The 19,202-nt window shown below is 41.0% G+C and overlaps 1 protein-coding gene across 9 annotated transcripts in view; it reads right to left on the reverse strand.

Moving 5' to 3' along the window:
- The window catches only part of auts2a (activator of transcription and developmental regulator AUTS2 a), a 394,051-nt gene that overhangs the window by 29,176 nt on the left and 345,673 nt on the right, over positions 1-19,202 (reverse strand). For all 9 annotated transcript variants that reach the window (XM_048179601.1, XM_048179615.1, XM_048179629.1 and 6 more), the window contains one exon: positions 8,545-8,593. In XM_048179601.1, the coding sequence (XP_048035558.1) occupies positions 8,545-8,593 (49 nt within the window). The remainder of the gene's footprint in view (positions 1-8,544; positions 8,594-19,202) is intronic.

The following is a 19,202-nucleotide window of genomic DNA, read 5'->3' on the forward strand; positions in this document are numbered from 1 at the left end:
ATTAATACTCTGCTTTTCCTAGATTTGAGCTCACATTCTACACTCAGTCTGTTCACCAGCTGTGCCTCTACAACCAGCTCTACACCCATTCCCCCCCGCACTTTCCAACTGAGCGTTTCAGTGTTTACTCGTTGAGTGAGGAGCTCTCTTCCCTGAGGGACCACAGGGGTGGCAAAAAGGCAGTTATCCCACCCAGAAGGTGGTCAGTCAAAGTGTCTATCTTCGGCTACCAACATGGGTGTCTCTCTCACTCTCTCTTTTTAAAGGTCACAGTTCCTGACCAGCTTGATCCTACTTCAGGCTGGTGCTCATCTATAGAAAAACATCTAGCAGCTATGCTGGAAAACTCCTTTACCTCCTGGACTTCATACAGCTGCAACAGCTCCTCTTTCAGTCTTAATGGCACACAGTTGTGTCTATTTGTCTTCAAATCAGAGACTTCAGCACAAAACGCCCACTAACTTGTATCTGGAGATTTGGATAAACACATTAAGAAAATCTTAAATCTATAAGATGTCTTACAATCTGTGATGATGACAGAGAGCCCACAGGCTCAATTAAACCATCTCTTCAAGCAGCTGGACCTTAGAAAACACTAATGATTTCCCAACATTATAAGGTTATGCAAAGCAAAGTCTTGGTCTGACAATTTAAGCCATAGATCTAATCTTTCATTGGTTAAACACACAGGCTGGAATTTTAATAAATATTTCAGTGGAGTATTGAGAAAGAGATTGAGGGGATTACATTTATCTACACTTGCACGGCCAGATGAGAAGCGCCTCAAAAACACAAACATACATCTGCAAAGATGCCTCAAATTTGTTTTAGAGGTGCTGGGGTAAACTGAACATATATGAAGTTAAGCAGTAGCTGATACAGGATCAGTTAGTCCATCAGTTCAGACAGCCCAATTGGTGCCAGATAAGTAGGAAATGGTGAAACAAACTGAAACTTGATCTTTAACCTAACTCACCTGTGACCTTGAGGACAGGGGCGTGATAAGTTTAACATAACCAGGAGAATGTGTTGCAGTATTTGTGCTCACTACTGTATATCCCATGATTACTCACCTCTTTGTCTCTCTCCATCAGAATATTGGCTGTCCAGAGGAATAATTACTGTTTCTTTGAGGTTTTTGTTAAAATATACTTAAGCGCACATACAAACCCACCTTGTCGAAAGCTTGCAACTAATCGGTCTGTTACCACAGAGACCTCGAACTGCCATATGCATAATTGGACAAAACGATTCGATTTGGGAAAAGACGAAAAAGTGGGAGCTGGAGGGAAAGAAAGAGACAGGAGAGAAAATAAAATAAATGTTCATCTTGTCAAAACAGAGGGAACAGAAGCTACAAGGTGATGTCATCACAGGTGTAAGGCAGGGTTACAACCACATGGAGCCTTTTCACTTCTGCTTTCAGTATCTGTCACTCATTCATGTCAGTCAACCACTGTCTATCAAGTACAATGCAGGTGGTAAGACCACCAGATATTTTACACACAGACCTTTCAGATTAAGCACAGACAAAGAACCTACTAGTCCACTTTGAATTGCCAATGCATTGTGAAATTTGTTCTGAAAAACGCATAAACACACACGTACGTTTGTTTTTGTGAATTGTGGGGACATTCCATAGGCATAATTGTTTTTATACTGTACAAACCGTATTTTCTATCCCCCTACACTACCCCTACCCCTAAACCTACCCATCACAGAAAAATGTGCACATTTTTACTTTCTCGAAAAAACTCATTCTTTATGATTTTATAAGCCTTTTGAAAAATGGGGACATGGGGTGATGTCCTCATAAGTCACCCTCTCCTTGTAATACCTATGTCATACCTATGTCATTGTACAAATTTGTGTCCTGATATGTCACAAAAATGCGTGCACGTGCACACACACACACACACAAATACACTAACATTCAAAAGTTTGTGGTAGGTTCACCGGGGCTGCATTTATTTGATCAAAAATACAGTAAAAAACAGTACTGTTGTGAAATATCATGATTTAAAATAACAGTTTCCATTGAATATATTATAAAAAATGTATTTTTTTCCCCTGTGATGGAAAAGCAGAATTTTCAGCCCCAGTCTTCAGTGTCACATGATCCTTCAGAAATCATTCAAGTATGCTGATTTGGTGCTCAAGAATAATTTCTTATTATAAATATTATAATAAATTTTATAAATATTGAAAATAGTTGTGCTGCTTAGTATTTTTGTGGAAACTGTGATACATTTTTTTCAGGATTTCAAGGTCTTTTTGACTCAAGCAATCTCAATGAGAATTAAAATTAGAGACTGTCTTTGTATGCACTCCAACATGGCTGAGCTCACCATGGCATCTGGGTTTACCTTTAGACTTACATATATTCCAATCCGCAAAGGTGCACTGTGACACTATGAGTGATTCAAAAATCTTTGCTCTGTTCTTCTCTGATGAGACAATGTCATATAAAAAGAAGTCCAAAAGTGGTGCTAGCAGTTGCCATGTGCCCCTAAGTAGTAGGCGCTACTTTTATCTCTGGAGTGCAGCCCATTTAAATGTTTGCACATAACTTTCATTTAGCTTGATGGCTTCCAGACTCCCTGCGTTTAGTGTGACATGTCGGATATAGTAATGTTTACACAATGACTCGTCTCCCTGGCCTCTCTTTCTTCCTCTCTCTCTGCACCCTCCTCCAGTCACCAAGATGGATGGATTTACTTTAGTCCTTCAACCTCTGGGGTTTGGGAACAACCTCAGAATGACCTCTTTAAGAGAGAGGGACAAATTGAGAGAGAGTGTAGGAGTGCAGTCATGGCTGTGTTATGACTACAAGCGGGACGGACTGAGATGATGGATAGCATTAAACGAGTGTCTGACTTCCAATTCATCACCAGTTCCAAGGCATCTCCACCTCTCCTCCCAGCACCTCTAGTGTGCGGCTCTACTTAAAGATGTGTTTTAAAACACTCTTGTTCCTCATGGCAGGAAAACCACTTAAAGCAAGCCTACTGGAAAAACAATAATCATATGGTCATACAACAATGCTTAATCATACATTAGGACAACCACACACACACACACACACACACACACACACACACACACACACACACACACACACACATCACTGGGCAGGCTGTAAGAGTGGGTGGTGCTATTGTTTGCTGGCCTTGGGCAGTAAATCAGGATGATGCCCATGGTGCGTTAACCTCTGTGTGTTTGTGTGTCAGGGGATGAGACATCACTGCAGACTACAAATGCAGTGTGCTGTGAATTACAACCCATCTCTCATCAAACACACTTTCACAGAGCCATAAATTACAGCCTGTCTCTATACAAACCATAAAGACAGGTCCACAGAGATATGTCGGGTCAAGATGCAGATAAACTTCTAGTTCAGCATGAGGAAGCCTAGTTGAGCTGACAGAGAACAAATAATCAGTTACCTCCCCCAAAACAGATAGACAGATGTTCTTCATTGATCCCCAAAGGAAAAATAAAGAAAACAGGAAGCTTTGACTTCATCAAACATTCATTCCAATTGGTTAATCAACATAGAACAAGACAACACAAATAGACAATCCGAGAGACTGCGTACATTATTGACTAAAGATGAAATGTTAAAGCAATCAGAGTGGCTTTTACCAGACCAACAGTGTAAACAGCTTAGTTGATCATAATAAAAGCGATCATCCTTTGTCATGCTTTAAAGAGAAGCTTATTTGCAATGTAGACTTTGAATAGCCTAAGGTCATTACATGAACAACTTGTTTTACAACAGTTTTGTGTGTGGATCATGCTCTGTTTATTTAAAGGCTTACATATGCCTCATCCAATCAGATTCCAGAGTTAAAAATATCAATTTTATCCACCCTTTTTCTACTATAAGAGCAATTTTTAAGGGTTCTGGTGTCAACCGCTTCCAGTTATTTTAGCTGTACAAAAACAGTCCATTATGATGCTTGATGTTGCAAACTGTTTATTATCATATTATTTGAATTAATATCATAAACATAAACACTGGTTTGTAGCACAAATGGTTTTACAGTTTACTGCACTTTGTTATTCTAGTTATTTATCTAAAGCATTATGAATTTGAAGTCTCACACATTCACAGGAAATAGCTTGCTTTATGAAATAAAAACAAAACAAAACTGCCTTTTATGCCAGTATCAAGCACACAGAAACTGGTATGCAAACATTCATACTAACACACATACACTACTAAAGCTTCAGACATTTGTGAGACTACAGCACTCAGCGAGCGCTTCGCTATCTCAAGAGCTCTCCACATCCATCCATCCAGCTCTTAAAAACTCTCATCTGCCTCAAACTTCATCTCTCAGCCTCCTCTTTCCTTCTCTTCATCCTCTATTCCCCTCTTTTTCAATCTCTCGACAATGTCATTGTCTGAGAAATTACACCTTCCACACAGCCTCACCGGAGTCCTGCTCTTCAGATGAGCGCTCAGCGGCCTGCATGCTTGCTTGTGCCATTGGTTAAGCCTGTCTGAGCTGGATATACAGTGCTCATTCACATACTACTGTAAGAGTTAACTCGCCAGGTTCTTATTTTTATGTACAAGCAACCAAACTACATACTAAACATACATAAATATTACATTGTGCATTAGACGTGGACCACAGAAGACATTGTGTGACTGGTGGTGGTAGCTAGATTTAATTCAACGCATGACCAGGCATAAATAAAACATAGCACTCACAAAATGGCTACGTTCTGTGTCTTATGAATGATGCTAGAAATGAAAACAAATTCCATTACTGGGAATTATTGCCAAACAAATCAAAAACAATCTGTTTAGCGGTCTGGGCCTCTGTTGTGGTGCTCCTAAGTGGGACTCTGACAGCATATTGAGAGAGCAAAAGAGAGAGAGTGCATGAGTTTTCTGGAGAGGGGTCTGTAGTGAGAGCTCTGTCTTATCATCCAAGTCCAAATGTGGCCAACACAATGTCAGACTCAATTTATACTCTGCAAAAAACATGATATCAGACATTTACATTGTGAAATTAATTACTTCATAATAACAATGTTAATTTACACTAATTTCCTTAATTGATCGTTGTTTAAATTAACAATCAATTAATCGATTAATCGTTAACCTTGACCTCTTAAATCCAAAGCAGGGGGTGCTACTAAGTTATCATGTTACTTAACAACCACTTGCTTAACCAACACAAAATAGGTGTTGTTTTAAAGCTTAGAAGATTGGCATTACAGTGAGTATAGGGAATATAGGGACCATCACTTAACAAGTGCTTTTAAATTTGATGACATATTAGAAGTGCTCTATTTTCATAGCGATAACAAACTGCTTCACATGAAAATAAGATCTTTAAAATCATTGTACATAACAGACTTGTGTCATATATCGTCATATATCTATGCACCATAGAACAGGAGCGCACAGCTGAAAGAGTGCTTGAAGATCATCACTCATCAACCAGTGTATGATTACTTCTTGTTTATTCTATGTACTTTAATTGTGGCGTTTACACAAGTAAGTAGCTCTTATGTTCAGTAAAATCACTTATTTGGAGGGTTTTTTGGACCCTTAATTAACTGTTTCAAAATAAATGGCTAACTTAATCCTTTGCAAGGCTTGAGGACATTAATGCATTTAGAATACACAACTATGGTGCATTCGCTTCATTTTTCCTTGTGTGTCTGTAGCATGTGTTTACACACCTCAAAACTATGCACTCTAATGATGACCTTGCTTAATCAACCATTGTAAGTTTTAAAGATTTTATTATTATCGACAATTAATTGATCGTCTATTAATCGTTAGTATCCCTTTTTCATAATTACAATCAATGTTCCCTCTAATTTTTGTATGAAAAACTATGTTTGTAAACAGTTTGGTCCCACTTTGAACAGCATGGAAGGAAAAATGTAATTGCAAAAGACACCTTATTAACAATCAAATATACATAAATACGGCTATGGAGTCTCAGAATGTCAGTAGTTAACTGGTCACAGTTCATTTGAAGAACCTTCACATGACTGTTCTCACTCTAACTTGATCCAAAATCGAGCAAAAAGGCTTCTTAGAAATGCAAGACGCGGGCAATGAATACACTAATTGAGGCAGGCCGGTTGGCAGCCACCTGCAGGCTATGTGAGAGAGACAGTAATTAAGTCGAACATTTAATGATTCTGCTTAATAGGAGTGAGAGATGGAGCAATGAGGAGAGAGAAAAAAAAAAAAGAAAACAAGCAACAATTACACAAAACATCAGGAGGGAGAGAAGAAGAGGAGAAAATAGGAGAGCAGAGAAGAGGATCTAATTTGCCAAAAGAACATGTTAAGTGGGAATCTATGTAAACAGACTGATCAAACAGGTTGACACTCACAATAAACGTACTGTTTGTCACACAAACACAAATTAAGCAGAACAAGATCAACTCTAAGATATCTTGTCAGGGCCATGACCTAACAGTTAGCATATTTCAAGTCTGATGCTTGATGCTAGATTGAATCTAACTCATTTCTTGACCCTTTCTGCCTCCAACAACTTTTTTATTTCTTCCACTCCTCCCTCTCCAGCGCTCAAAATGTCCTACAGACCGATAAATTATCTAAGCTCTTGTGGAGTTTGATCTATATATTTCCCCTCAGAGGTGACAGTTCCCCATCATCTAGCTTTTGAACTTGGCATTTTGTGAGCATCAAACACCTTAAGTGTGAAAAACACAACAGCGAGCCTTTTGTTGACATCTTTTCTGTTGCCTGTCTCTCTGCTCTTCAGTTCTGCATTCTCTTTCTTCTTTTGTTTCTAAGGGTTAAGAGTCTGAGCGATAGGTGATCCTCTGTAACAGAGAGCGGCGTCCAGTGTACACTCACCGTCTAAAACCCTCCAATAAAAATACCAGTTCATTTGCACCTGTGCTTTGGAGGACTATCCTCTTTTCTCCATCCCTCTTGCCAATGGAAAGATTTACATATGGCAAGGAGAGAAGAGGACAAGGGGACGTGAAGGAGAGAGGGTAAAGAGAAAGAAAAGACACACATTTAAATGGAAATAGAGTCTGGAGGGAGACGAAGTGGCCTGGCAGTCAGTGAGAAGAGAAAGCATATTTGTGTACTGTTTCCCAAGCGCCAGCTTTTCAGAAGCAGAGGAGGCGGGCATGTGTTAGTTTAAGGCGCATAAAGGGAGTTTTAATCCTTTCAGAGGGTTCGTAATGGCCACGGAGAGGCGTCTCCAGGAGGGAAAGCCTTTCCGAAAAAAGGGTCGCCATTCAGCACCCCTCTGAACCACACAAATCAAACCTCTAAAGGCCTTCAAAGAACAGAATGTGGGAAATGTGTTTGGGGTCCCGAGGGAGTGAAGCAAGGGGGAAAAGGAGGAAAAAGGCTTGTCGGCATCAATCAGTTGCTCTCTCTCACGTCCTCCCCGGGGTCAGATCTCTTTCCAGCCTCCTCTGTCGCCCCCTCCCCACCCCACCCATCATGCTCTCCATCCTGGTAACGCACCATTACAGAGGAATGTGGATTCACAAGGCTGGGCTCCATTATGTTGGCCTGCCCGGGGTTTGTAAAATGGGGGAGCTCAAATTCCAAAGGCTTTAAGAGCAAATTAGCAGTGTGCTGATGGGCTCCCGCTGTCTAAAGACACTGAGGTTTTAAAAGCAACTCAACTGACTCTGCTTTCAATGCCTTGGATCCTTTGACTTGTGTGTTCTTACCGCAGTCTCAACATGAACAAACTTCCTACGCACATGGCAGGACGTTTACATGCACACAAAGAACAGACGGTGCATACATCGCAGCTCGTCACTGTATAAATAAAAAGCGTGCTTTTAAAATAGACACGGCAAACAATATCACACACGCAGAGTATCAGATCAGCAGGGTAGAACTGCTTCTTCTACTACCGTCTGTGCTGCAGATCCAGCACCTTTATTTAGCATTTCACAACTAATCAATTTCCATAACAGAAGCCAGACGCCGCTGCACATGGGACCCAGTGTGTGGCGTTTACACATGCTGCGCGCCTGAAATGGATTTTCTCATTCATCACTCAGCAGCACATTGGGATCTGTTTAACAGAGTGGCTCAGATGGATTTCTCCCAGCCCATACGCTGTGAGAAAGCACGGATACAACACACTGTGTCTGTCAATGGAATCGCGGTCAGCCTTGAGGAAATGCGTTATTTCCCATGCCGCCCCGGAAAGCAAAACACATTAAATGTAATCTGAATGTGATATGGGTAAATAAGGTTGTCTAGAATAATGTGATGGATTCTAGTTTGTCTTGTAAAGCAGCAACAATTGCATGCTGATTCAGGTACTCATACATTATAAAACAGTATATATTACTCACATATTATAGTGTTCATTTTATTTACATTATAATATTAAAAACTGTCATCTTTAAGATTTAATTTACAGAAAAAAACAATCTTTTAGAGTATGTGCCTCTTTGGGACAGGTAAAATCTGTCAACAGCAAGTTCACTATTACAGAACTGTGATTTACACAAGCAATAACAAGCATATGGAATAAAGAAAGACCACCATACCTTTAACTGCAGCTGTGCTGAAGAGTTTCTCTGAGCTGGCATCTGAGCCCTGAGAGAGAGCGACAAAGAGAGAGTCAGTACATCTGTTTCAGAACTAAGCAGGTGGGCTTCATCATCAAAGGTAGCGCAGCACTAATGAGCGCAAAAATTCAGTCACTTCCCAGAGCGGCCACTGGATGGCACTGTGGCTCCATGCGCAAAACGACGCGCTGCACTTGAAACGGGTTGAACGCATTAACATTGCTATGTTATTGTGCAAACATCCAGCGTTGCAATTTACACAGCATTTAGGTAATGAACGCCTATTTAAGTGACAATGTGGTGTCAAAGGGGCATCGGCTAATTCAATTGGCTAAACAGCAACAAAGATAGAACCATTGCAGTCCATCCATTAGCATCTGACCTGGCTCTCCACTCAGTCATTCGAGAGGAAAATAACACAACAAGCTATGTGCACTTTTTAACAATTTAGCAATTATTAACGCAATAATAAACAGAAAATATTTTGCGTGGAACTTGTAAATGTGCATTTTGTACGTACTTTGGATACACAAGAATATATTCACGGAAAAACAGCTCATTTGAAGGCAATTATTCTGACAGGTTTAGCAACACTATATCCATGTCCAGCTCGAGGTAAAAAACGATACTGACAAGGTACGACAACCTTCCCAAATAATATTTGCACATTTTGAGTACATTTAAAATTAGCCATGTAAATAAAATGTTAAGGTCATTTAAAGATCTAAAAACGTCCACACTAATGATAATAATAACAAAAATATCGAGATGTGCATTCATTAACACATGACGTCAAGAGATTTCCACATAACGATGCGTTCGCTTGACCGCTTTATTCAAACCACAACCGAAAAACATCTGGCAACATTCACTGCAGAGATTTCAACTACAATTATCCACGACCAACGACAAGAAAACAGCGCTCCAAATCCTCCAGCCATCGAGTAATCCTTGAAAATGCTTTAAATTCCCCTAAAACGTCGAATGACATTGTGGTAATCGAAATATGAACTAAAAATCCATTTTTTTTGAAGGACGTGAAGGTGCGGTGTACCTTTTGATGTGGCGAGGTTGGCACGGAGGAAAATAAGTCAAGAAATCACTTTTAGTAGGTTTAGAAAATGCGCTGTTTCACATTCTGCTTGTCAAACAATGTAATCCATAAACAGGCGGCGAATTCCTCTCGCTCCCTTTGAGAGAATGACAGCCATGCAAAATAAGAAGCCTTTTCCCAGGGAAGAAGAAGAAGAAGAAGAAAAACATCCAGAGCTCAAAGCGAGAGAGGCTCTCGGACAAAGGCAGCCATGTGTCTGGTACCCAAGAGCGCAGAGAAGTGGAGAAATCCCTCAGTTCGTCCCCTTCGCGCGAATTGGCCGTTTGAAATCCTCGCCAACCGTCGCTTAACGGAAGCTGTCGCTTATGTTATGTGCTTTTGTGTCAGGGGCGCGCTCAGTGACAAACCATCCGCGCGCCTCTCTTCCGTGCGCTCGTGCAGAGCTAGAAAATCCAACAAAGCGTACAGTATTTTCCTCCTATAGACAGATAGGGTGGAGTAAAACCGCACTAAAAAGCCCGACCGCCGCTTCCTTTCCTCGAAATCGTCGCTGGTTTCAAGCTCGTGTCCCGTCGCTGGCTCCCGTTCCTTGCGCAAGTGCTGCCTGTATCCACACAAACTCTCTCATTCACCCACAGCGCGACCGGGTCCTCCCACTTCCTGATTCTAACCTGACTTCATTCAGCTCCTACCCCCTGCTTCTTTCTGCCTCACACACACGGAGCGTGCTGCTTCCTCCGCTCAGCTTCACCGGACAGACGGTGCGTGAGTGCGCGCGCGCGGGCGTGTGTGTTCGGTGCTCAATGAGAGCTACTGGCAGCGGAGTCCTAAAAGAGTGCAAACAGGAGACGGAGCGACCAGGAGGGAGAGAGAGAGAGAGCAGGAGGAGGAGGGAACTGGGATAGAATGATATTCTTTTACTCTCTGGCCGAAGTGAGATGATGTCAGCTGCTAATGAATTTCCCAGTAGGGTGCAGCTACTGTGAAGGGGAGGGAGACAGAGACTCTCTTCATGAGCAGCAAACACCTCTCTGGTTCCCTCAGCCACAGCCTTCCTTCATTGGGGTTAAAGTCACCCAGGCTGACCCAGAACAGCACTGTTTGTTCGGCTGAATAATCAGCAGGGGGCAAAGATTTGCAAATTTACAGCTGTTCATAAGTATAGTATTATAAGGCACGATCACATTTGCTGCAATTTTGCTGGGAAAAAGGTCCATTGCCCACTATCAATAGTGTAGCAATGCATGAAAACCAAGCACCCAACAGTCACTTTCAAACCAAGCAGCATTCTGGTGGTCAACGTGGCGAATTTCCGTAAAAAACTTCCCCTTATGTGAAATTCCAGATAACATGGATTCTTGTTGAAAATTTTGCCAAGCAATGGTAAATGTGACAGCACCTTTAGAAAATAACAAGACGGCAAGATGCACTGCGTGTTGTTGGGACTAACATATTAAACACCAGGAAAAAGAATTAAAGACTAAATTGATCAAGCACGTCTCATCTGTGGGCAATTATACGCTAAGACCAGTCCTAATTGTGTTTTCCAAAGCGTGGTGTAATATTAACCTCCTTCCCCCAGGGTTTGAGGAAAAGCCTGAAGCCTGGGGTTTGGGGGGAGAGGAGCTGCACGCTCCATCAACACAAGACCACACTCAACCTCCAACATCTGCCTCAACCAAACATAAGACATGAGTTTATTTTTCTCTGTGTGAATTAAAATAATGTTCAACATATGTAATCTAACGTGACCAGAATATTGCTGGAAAAGTACAGTATTACATTATTTGCATACATTAAAACTGAACTTTGAGTAATAATATATTTTTTTCTTATAATCATTTTATTTATTGCAAAATAAAACAAAATATAAGTCAAAATAAATCAAAAATATTCAGATTTTAAATTATTACTAAACAATACTATCTCAGAATTGCAAAATATAAAAAACAAAACTATTTTATTTCATTAAAACTAAAGTTAGAATATCTCAAAAAAATATGATTTTAAAATGATTATTAATAACATTATTATTATTATCATATTTAGAGTTTTTTTTGTTGTCCTTGCATTTATTAGTCTTAGCTTCATATGGATGGACAGTAACAAAGAAATTAAATACAGTGAGTGATCCCTGAGAGAGCAGACAGGCAATGCCACTCAAAGGGGGAATGGCTTTTAAAATACTTCCTTTCACACATATTTGCCCTCTGCTAATTTCTGTGTCACAACAAGCCTGAGGTAATCTAGGTTTAGCCCATTGGACTTTAAGGATACAGAGGCAGCTGAAGCTCATTAGGCCTATCAAACTGTAAATGAGCTAAGTGCAGTCTGTGGAGGACAGGTTTAGTGCTGCTTAGGGGCCCCCTGCTCCCAGTCCCAGGATCAGGTGGCCAGCAGATCCACTACTCAACACCCCTTGAAAGTTTCAAGGAAACATCATTGGTAATTAACCATACAAAGTGCTGTTATGGATACGTATTCAAACAATGAGTTGAACTGACCTGAATTGAATTTGTTGACTGAACAAATTCAATTTTATTCAAAATTTAAACAGATCCAAGTATCATGTTACTCTTTTTTTAAAATTTGAGGTTCACATTTACTACATTATAATATTATGCTTGTCATTTTTTTTCTAAACCGTATAGTCTATTTTTATTTGGACGTAACCGTGGCAAAATTGGTTTTGCTATAAAAAAGGGCTCTTTTTCATCTATATTTGATTAAATAGATATGATTGCATTATGATTACATATATAGAGCATGTCAGGGTTTGGATGAGGTGCACCAAAGCAGCCTTCGTCCCCAAAATCAGAGCTCGCTTTCCTAAATGCCTATCATCATATTTGAGCGAAACCTCAAGCCTGTGATTACCGCCCTCCGCTCCACAATCAACGTCCGGATCTCTCAGCGCAGATTATTTTTAATTCAAATGAAACGCTGACAGACTACAGAAAGCAGGGAGAGAAACAGAGAGAGAGAGAGAGAGAGAGAGAGAGAGAAAGAAATGGAAGGAAATGCAATGAGAGAACATGTCGCAGAGTTGCCAAGAAACTAATTTAAAGTGGCAGTGGGGTATGGAAAAACACTTGGTGAGGCTTGCCAGAAAAGTGGAATAGGAGATCAAACATTAATATCGAGAGTTATGCTATGTATGCCAGTAATTGCTGTCTGTGCCTGTAAAATTCTGCCTATAGACCATAAGCCCTTTCTGCTGTCGTTTTGTCATATTTTATTCCTTTTTCTGGCCTTGATCCTCTGCTTCAAAGTAACCAGAGCTGCATTTTGCCTTTCTCCTTTATCCCTCCCTCCCATTCCCTTCCCTGCTTTCTTTCCCACTCAAAACGCATGGTTTAATTTCATAGGAACTCTGTGCTAGATTGCAATCACAGGAGATCGGCACTCTGTTATAGTCTCTACAGCTATTACGGAAGCAATCTCTCATTCTCATTCTCATTCTCTCTCGTTCCCTTTTAAAATATTGCTGTGCATAAGTGTAACCTGAGGGGACTGAATATAATGTGTTAAATAGGGTAGCTCTGACTGGCCCTTGTCTGTAATCTCCTCTCTTGTATTCTCTCTGTGCTCTTTTCAGCCAGGGCCTTTGAGAGACACTCAAAAGAAAGGTCCATTTCTAGTGACACTTAAAACTTCGCCAGTCAGGAGGGAACATTGACCAGCTCATCTGGGAGGCCTTCAGGATGGTATTAGTGGTGTGTAAAACACCAGATCGACAATGCTTGCCTAGAGGAGGGGAGAGTGTTTTCACGAGACAAAAGAGCTGCAGACACAGATGCAAAGATGGAGTGATCTGCTTTCCTCGGTTCTTTTCCACAAACAGAAATGCAGAGCGATAAGGCTCCTCCGGTTCCAGCCGCAGCCACTGTCTGCAATCTGCTAAGCGCGGCACTGTTCACAAGAGGAAATAATGGTACAGTGTTTGTACAGGTATGTGTGTTGTACTGGAACAGAAACACCTTTTGTTGGCTTTGGAGTGAACATAAACCACTCAACAAATTTATACCAAACAGTTTAGTTTGCACGTTGGAGCCATGGCCTAGTGGTTAACGCACATGCTAAGACATGCAGCTGTTAACCACTATAGCATATATTTACATATATTTACATTAATGTTGACACATTTTTCAGGTTAGTAAACATTAATTACATGACAACAACAACAATTAATACCATTCAATTTTGTATTTTTAACCATGTAATTAATGTTCTGTTTATTTAAAACAAAGTATCAAGTGCATAATCATAGCGTGATGGATGCATTGACTCTTTTCACGTGACTTTCCCCCATTCATTCTCAGTTACCCCCAAAATGCTATATTGGGTTTAGAGAGACAATGCCTCATGCTGTACCTTTAAAGGGGACCTATTAGGACCTATTATGCAAAATTCACTTTTATAAAGGTGTTTGAACACCGTGTGTCCGCAGTGTGTGAGGAAAAATGAGCTCAAATGAGCTAATTCAGATTCCCCCTACGATGATGCCATCGTAGGGAGAAGCTCCACCCACAACTGGTGACGACCAACCCTATTAGCATAAGACACAGCACTGAGTGAGAAGCAGAGTACGCCATTTCTGTATCCTCACTGTAGCAGCTGGAGCTACAAGGTATTACAAGTGTTGTGGTTTGGGATGTACCAATGCAGATAAGAGTCTCCATAGTCTCCCGCCATCAGAGTCATTGTGGACTTTGTGTTTAAATTTCATTTACGTTATACATTTGTGCCAATCATTTTGCGCCAGACTGCTTCAAAAACGAGGGTCCTTTCAATGCTGGATTTCAGGATTTTCACAAAGATTGATTCTAAAATATATAAGGCTGAACACCGCTACTTACAGTTTCTGACATTTTCAGTGTGTGAGATTGTCCTGTTTTGTTCTTGCTGGTATGCTGGAGAATACACAAAAAGTTCACCCCCAAAAAGTGGCAATTTTTAACATGATATAAAAATTATCTGTGGGGTATTTTGAACTTCACATACGCACTCGTTTACATCTTGTAAAAATGGGCATAATAGGTCCCCTTTAACCGCTGGTGTCACTGTTGGACAGTGTCACTTACTGTAAGAAAAATGAGATATTTAAGCACGTTTTAATGTCATATTTCATAATATTTGCAATGCTTTATTTGTGTACTGTGAATTATTTTCTCATCCAATTATTTTGAGGAGGCACTGCCTCCCTTGCCTCCTTGGAGGAAACATCCCTGCACTATAGACATTAAGGGGGTTGAGTCTTAATGAATTAGAATTTTTATATTTTTGTGTAAAGTATCACTTTAAGACGAGTGGAAAAAGAGCAAACAAATAAAACTGATTTACTTTTTTTTACTGGTTATTGCCTGCATTATTAAATATGTCTAAAAGTGAAAGTCGTGAATGCTTTGAAATGGAACAGTCAACAAAACAGTTGAACCTTGAGCCGCACACACACAAACCCTAAATGCAAAACTCCAGATAATCTTCCATCTCTCGCTCCCTGTTTACAGGCAGTGGTACAACACTTTTTCGCTGCTGAGACTTATCTGTGAGACCGCTCAACGCAGCCTATGACAGCTCCTCTAATCTCCCTCCTCCCCAAACACAGCGTGCTGACAGCCGCTCTCTCTTCCTTCCTCAGATTCCCTACCATACATATATTAATCTGTCATTCACACAGCACATAACAGTAGGGGGAAGATGTACACATACACAGCCAGCAGTAACACACAAATATGTGATGTGCAACACAAATTCACACACTGACATTACATGTAAACTTTCAACACACTCATTCAGTGATTTAAAAAAAAATACTGACAATTGGATGCATCAAGACAATGGAGAAAGTTAGATAACACATATGTGAGCAAGAAGAAAAAGGAGGCGGCAGGAGTGGGAGTTGTCCATCAGTTCCACCGAGACATTGGGAATTTTAAAAGCAAGCCGTCTATTCAGACTAAATTATCTTCGGCTTCCACGCTTTGTGATATGAACCTCACATCGTGTATCGTTTCACACAGGTCCAGGAAACGCATGCACTCAGCTTACCCAGTGGGAAAAAAAGAGAGAGTGAGTGTGTAACTGAAGTATTATCAGTTTGTCTAGATACTATCTCCCTCAGTCAAAAGGCGGTTTAGAGCAGGCAAATGGTATGCGCAGTACAATGTTCAACATTATCTCCATCTGGAAGCCCGTAATGACACGGGCCAGAGTCGAGCCAGTTGGCTGATAAGCACCAGTGCAGGTCTAGCCGCTCTCTCGCTCTTTTAAAACAAACTGGACAGGAAAATTGGTTTATCCCTCCTGTCCCAAATGCTCTGGTTACGCCCTTAATATGTTTTCGTCTGTCGTTCGCTCAACATATTTTCTGCGGGAAGGAAAGGAGAGAAAAGCAGAGGGCCCTTTTGGTCTAAATTACAGGCATGACTGAGAGTACAGGTCATTGCGCCAAGAGTCATTTCAGAGCAGTCAGTCACTCTGTGTGCTGTAGTCACACAAAACAGGCATAAAAATCAGCAGAAAAACCAATACATGCATGAATGCAAAAAATAATAATAGTGTTTAAACACATCCAGGATTTATTCATTCAAATAAACCTGTGACATATGGATATTATTTAGTTAGATATAGCTTGAAAGTAATAACGCACATGGAAACACACACAAGCATCTTTATGAGAACATTATGTCATAATGTGCGCAATGTTAAAAATCTAATTTTCCCCCAGCATCATAAGGGTGTAACAACTGCTCAGAGCTAAAAAGAGTTAAACCACCACACTAATCTGGTTTGTGGCCATTTTGGTTTAGGTTTATGAAGATCCTTTATTAATATCCCTGCCTAAAGGGGACTCAAACTGGCTAGGAAAAAGAGGGAAATTATATTTAGTTTCAGTCAAGTTGGTTTTTGCATTTTTTTTTCCAAAGAAATAATACTTTTAATGAACAAGGACATATTAAATCGATCAAAAATTACAATAAAAACATCAAATAAAAGCTATTCAGTATCTCAGTTTCCACAAAAACATTAACCAGCACAACTGTTTTCAATATTGATAATACTAAGAAATGTCGCTTGAGCAGCAAATCAGCATATTAGAATGATTTCTGAAAGATCATGTGACACTGAAGATTTGAGTAATGATGCAGAAAATTTTGCTTTGTCGCCACAGAAATAAATTACATTTTCAAATATATTAAAATAGAAAACAGTTATGTTAAATTGTAACTATTACTGTTTTTGCTGAATTTTTGATCAAATAAATACAGCCTCGGTAAACATAACAGACGTCTTTCAACAACCGCAAACTTTTGAAAAGGTAGTGTATTAGAAGACTTTCCAAAATTGCTTTTGTTTAATCGAGCGCAGCGTTAGTTCAGTCAGGCCACATAGGCATAGTGCTACGACCAGCTGATGCGGTCAGCTGTCAAATCGCTCCAATCACTACCATTCTCCTATTAGACACGGGACATATATACGTGGCATTACTGCTCGGTAAGTATGCTCAAACTGCTCGCAACCCTCCCTCCCTCCCCATTATAAGCATGAGCACATTACTGTGCACCTTCTGGTTGTCGTTGTCTTTTGTTTCAGATCACTAAGGCTTTCAAGTCCCGGCTGACATGGACCTCACTGCTGAGAGACACTCATCCTCATCCAAGCTACAGTATAGACGTCCCACTGCCATATCTACACGATTACCATGTTCGCTTTAAAGACATTACTAAGTGTCTTAATTGTCTATGTATTTCCAAGCCGATGGTTCCGGGGGTTAATGTTAAAGCTCTTATATGTTCAATTAATTTTGGAGCAAGAACCCCCATAAGGAGCCATACCGCCAAAGATAAATTGTGTTCAATAAACTCAAGTAACTTGCCAAAGTGGTCCTGTCTGAAATAGTGAGATGAGGTCCGCCCATATTACAGTCCTTTCTGAATGAATGAAATACAGGGAGAGATGTACAGAGTATGGGACAGAGATAAGAGAGAGAAAGAAAAGCAAAATAAAGGGATTACGAGAGACAGACAGACACAGAGGGAGGGCGAGCGAGACAGAGAGTCCCGCTGTGACTTTAAGGTGAATCACGGCAGGAAATAACCAGGAAACGTGGCATCAAAATCCGTCTGACCTGCCATAGATCGCTGGGGCCTGAAGCGCTCTGGATGACAGCAGAAACACACGGGCAGTGGGGGGGAGGACTAGGTCTCTCAAACACCCTGTCAGGACCTCTCTGTCAGCCCCAGTGCACAGGGAGACGGCTCGCCCCCACCCTCGGCCCGCCTCAGCCGACTCACTCCAGGCTTCATTGGGCTGAAATGCTACAAAGTGGGCGTCTGATGACTAGCTCTCTGGGGATCAGAGATGGCCTCAAGACTTCAAACACCAGCAGGCTGACAGGCAGCGAGGGAGGTCTCTCTCTCTCGACTCCCTTTTCTCCTAACTGCATCTCACCCCATGCCCCCACCAGCCCTGGAGGGGTTTCTAATTGCGTTTCACAGGGAGAGCCGAGCTAAATAAGGTCCTTGTTCTCTCTCTGGCTGCCACCCTGCTGGGGGGCAGAGAGACGGAGAGATCGAGAGGAGGATGGGAGGAGGTGTGCCTCCCTTGTGTGACAGAAAGCTTTAACGTGTCAGAAATCTTATGGGAGAGAAAGGTAGAGAGCTTCGATTTCCCTGCAGGTAACAGAAGAACACGGCAGAACGAACGAGAGGAATGATGGGGGAGACTGAACAAGGGAATCATCAATGGAATCATCTCTACAGCGAGCGCTCATAACCCTTTGGCTGACACGAACGCTTGTGTGCGAGTGTGTAATGCAACAAGGCGATGAAGATGAAGTGAAGGCAATGGCACACAAGGATCTACTTTGAAGCTGTCTGGATTTAAATATTTCATGCTCGTCTCTGGCCCTTCCCCCCGAGAGCTCCCGCCATGTTTGTGGCAACTGTGGCCTTTCATTATCTCCCCTTCAAAGTGGGCCGGCAGTGGCAAATCACAGTCCTCGCCTGCAATCTGCGCTAGCCTTATCTGAGACAGCATCTCATTAACTGCACACGGCAATTAAAACAATTACTGATAAGAGAGGTGTATCAGAGCCGGCAAACACAAAACAGATACGAGATGTCTGCACTGATTAACACACGTCGTTATCAGGAAGAGCGCTAATCGCTGTCTTATCTCGAGTGTGCCGAGCTGCCTAGACAAGCGGAGACTGACAATGTGATACAACATATCACAATCTATTAGGAAAGGTGGATTTACTCATTCTGCAAAAAACAGCTAGAGTTTGAGATTCCCTCCAGTGGGTTAGTTAAGACTGGTTATCTCAGGATTTTAAACGTTGCTCTAGGCTGAATAGAGCTAAATAGCTAAATAATGTAATGGAAGTTTACTGAAGCAATAAGGCACAAGATAAGAGGCATTACAGTGATTTTACCATAGCAAATATAACACAAACTTTTTTTCAAAAATTAAATAATTACATTTCTATCATGACAACTCTCGGGAGATTTTTAGCATTGTAATGGCTATGACAATGTTAATGTATTTGGTCTTGGTGGAATAGATCTGCTGCTGTTGA

This window comes from Megalobrama amblycephala, linkage group LG2 (assembly GCF_018812025.1).
Source record: "Megalobrama amblycephala isolate DHTTF-2021 linkage group LG2, ASM1881202v1, whole genome shotgun sequence".
Classification (NCBI taxonomy): domain Eukaryota; kingdom Metazoa; phylum Chordata; class Actinopteri; order Cypriniformes; family Xenocyprididae; genus Megalobrama; species Megalobrama amblycephala.